Source organism: Rattus rattus, chromosome 5 (genome assembly GCF_011064425.1).
Source record: "Rattus rattus isolate New Zealand chromosome 5, Rrattus_CSIRO_v1, whole genome shotgun sequence".
Taxonomy (NCBI): Eukaryota; Metazoa; Chordata; class Mammalia; order Rodentia; family Muridae; genus Rattus; species Rattus rattus.
In genome coordinates, this window is record NC_046158.1 from 13994895 (window position 1) to 13997158 (window position 2264).

Here is a 2264-nt window from a genome sequence, read left to right on the forward strand (position 1 = left end):
ATACTGACATTTCATAGACCCAAAGAAGCTCCCTGTGTTATACTATCTAGATTTAATTTGTGAAAAGAAAGCCTTACATAAATGCTTTCAAGATAGGTAAAAGAAATGAACATCATTGAAATCATGTTGATTTTTCTATTTGCTGTTACCAATTTACACACTAATTCCTTAATCTAAAATTGGCTTGGTAAAATCCAGGTGTCTTGAGATGGAACTGGATCTGATTTCATAATTATTCAGAATTTCATTGTTTCTCTCTAAAATACAGTCTACTGTTTTCAAGGTTGGCAAATAATGTCTCTTTCCACAGCATCATTAGCTTATTACTATGACAAAATCTTCATTTTAGGATTATAACACCCAAACTAATGTTATTTTCAGCACTGGTGATTCATAAAATATTTTCATGGTATAATAGACAATATCATTTCTCTTTCTTTCCCATTTCTTCTTTCACTCACAGCAGAGAGAAGGAACATGAAGAGTGATAATGAGAGCACTGTGTCAGAATTTATACTCCTGGGGATCCCCATTCGAGCAGAAGACCAAGCTATGTACTCTGCCCTGTTCCTGGCCATGTATCTGACAACTGTGCTGGGGAACCTGCTCATCATCCTGCTCATCAGGCTGGACCCTCACCTCAACACCCCCATGTACTTCTTCCTTGGCCACTTGGCTTTCACAGACATGTCTTTATCATCTGCTACAGCTCCAAAGATGCTAACAAATATGCTGACACACAGTCATTTTATTTCATATGCTGGGTGTGTTTCCCAGGTATACTTTTTCACATTTTTGGGGAGCATTGACAGCTTTCTTCTGACATCCATGGCCTATGACAGGTATGTGGCCATCTGCCACCCTCTGCACTATACCATCATCATGAGTCAGAGCCTCTGTGTTCTTCTAGTATTTGTGTCCTGGACTTTATCTTTGGCCAATGCTCTTGTTCACACACTTCTCTTGGCTTGCCTATCTCACTTTAGAAACAATACCATCCCACACTACTTTTGTGACCTCTCTGCCTTGCTGAAGCTGTCTAGCTCAGACACCACTGTCAATGAGATGGCCATCCTCCTTTTAGGTATAGTGGTCATTACCCTGCCATTCATATGCATTCTGGTCTCTTATGTTCATATTGGAGTCACTATCCTGAAGGCCCCCTCCATCAGGGGAATCTGCAAAGCCTTATCTACATGTGGTTCCCATCTCTGTGTAGTTTCTTTGTACTATGGAGCCATCATTGGGCTATACCTAGTTCCCTCATATAATAACAACAATAGCAAGGATGTCATTGTGTCTGTGATGTATGGTCTGGTCACACCCATGCTCAATCCCTTTATCTATAGTCTGAGGAATCGAGACATGAAAGGAGCACTGAGAAATATCCTCAGCAGAACAAAATGATGCACCTTCTGCTTTTCATTAGCTGCCTAGGACTCCTCCTTGATTTGGGACATGTAATATATTCTCTTTGAATGGCCAGTTTTAAAACACATTTTAATCTGACCTCCATGTTTATTTTTGTTATTCTTTTTCATTTATTTTTGATTAATTATTTAATTACATCCCTGATGTTGTCCTTCCTTCTGATCCCTCCTCCCCAATTTTTCATCCAATCCCCCCACTTTGCCCCACGTGCTCTCCCATGGGCATCCCCATTTGCTGGGCCTCAAGTCTCTACAGGATTCCATTTATCCTCTCTAACTGGGGCCATACAAGATAGTCTTCTGATATATATGTGCTGAAGACCTCAGATCAGTCCATGTATGCTCTTTTGTTGGTGGCTTAATGTCTAGGAGCTCCCAGCGATCCAGGTTAATTGACGCTTTTGGTTTTCCTATGGTGTCATCATCCCCTTTGGCTTCTTCAATTCTTTCCCTAAATCTACCATAGGGGTGCCTAACCTTAGTCTAATGGATGGATGCATATATCTACCTCTGCCTCAGTCAGCTGTTGGCAGAGTCTCTCAGAGGACAGCCATGCTAGGCTCCTGTCTGTAAGCACAACATAGCATTAGTAATAGTGTCTGGCTTTGATGTCCACCCATGATATGAATCCCAAGTTGGGCAGTCACTGGATGGCTTTTCCTTCAGTCTCCTGTCCATTTTTGTCCCTGAGTTCCTTTTAGACAGAAGCAATTCTGAGTCAGAAATTTTGACAATGGGTTCATAACTCTGTCCATTCACTTGGGGCCCTTTATTTTTCTTTCTTTTAAAAAAATCTTAATTTTGTTTTACTGTCCAGTTATTTTCCCACTCCAG

At 40.9% G+C, this 2264-nt stretch overlaps 1 protein-coding gene across 1 annotated transcript; it reads left to right on the top strand.

Moving 5' to 3' along the window:
- The first annotated feature begins 477 nt into the window (after positions 1-477).
- On the top strand, positions 478-1407 carry LOC116900117 (olfactory receptor 50-like). The gene has a single exon (XM_032901893.1). It carries the CDS (start codon positions 478-480, stop codon positions 1405-1407), a length of 930 nt encoding a protein of 309 aa, XP_032757784.1.
- Positions 1408-2264: the final 857 nt, after the last annotated feature.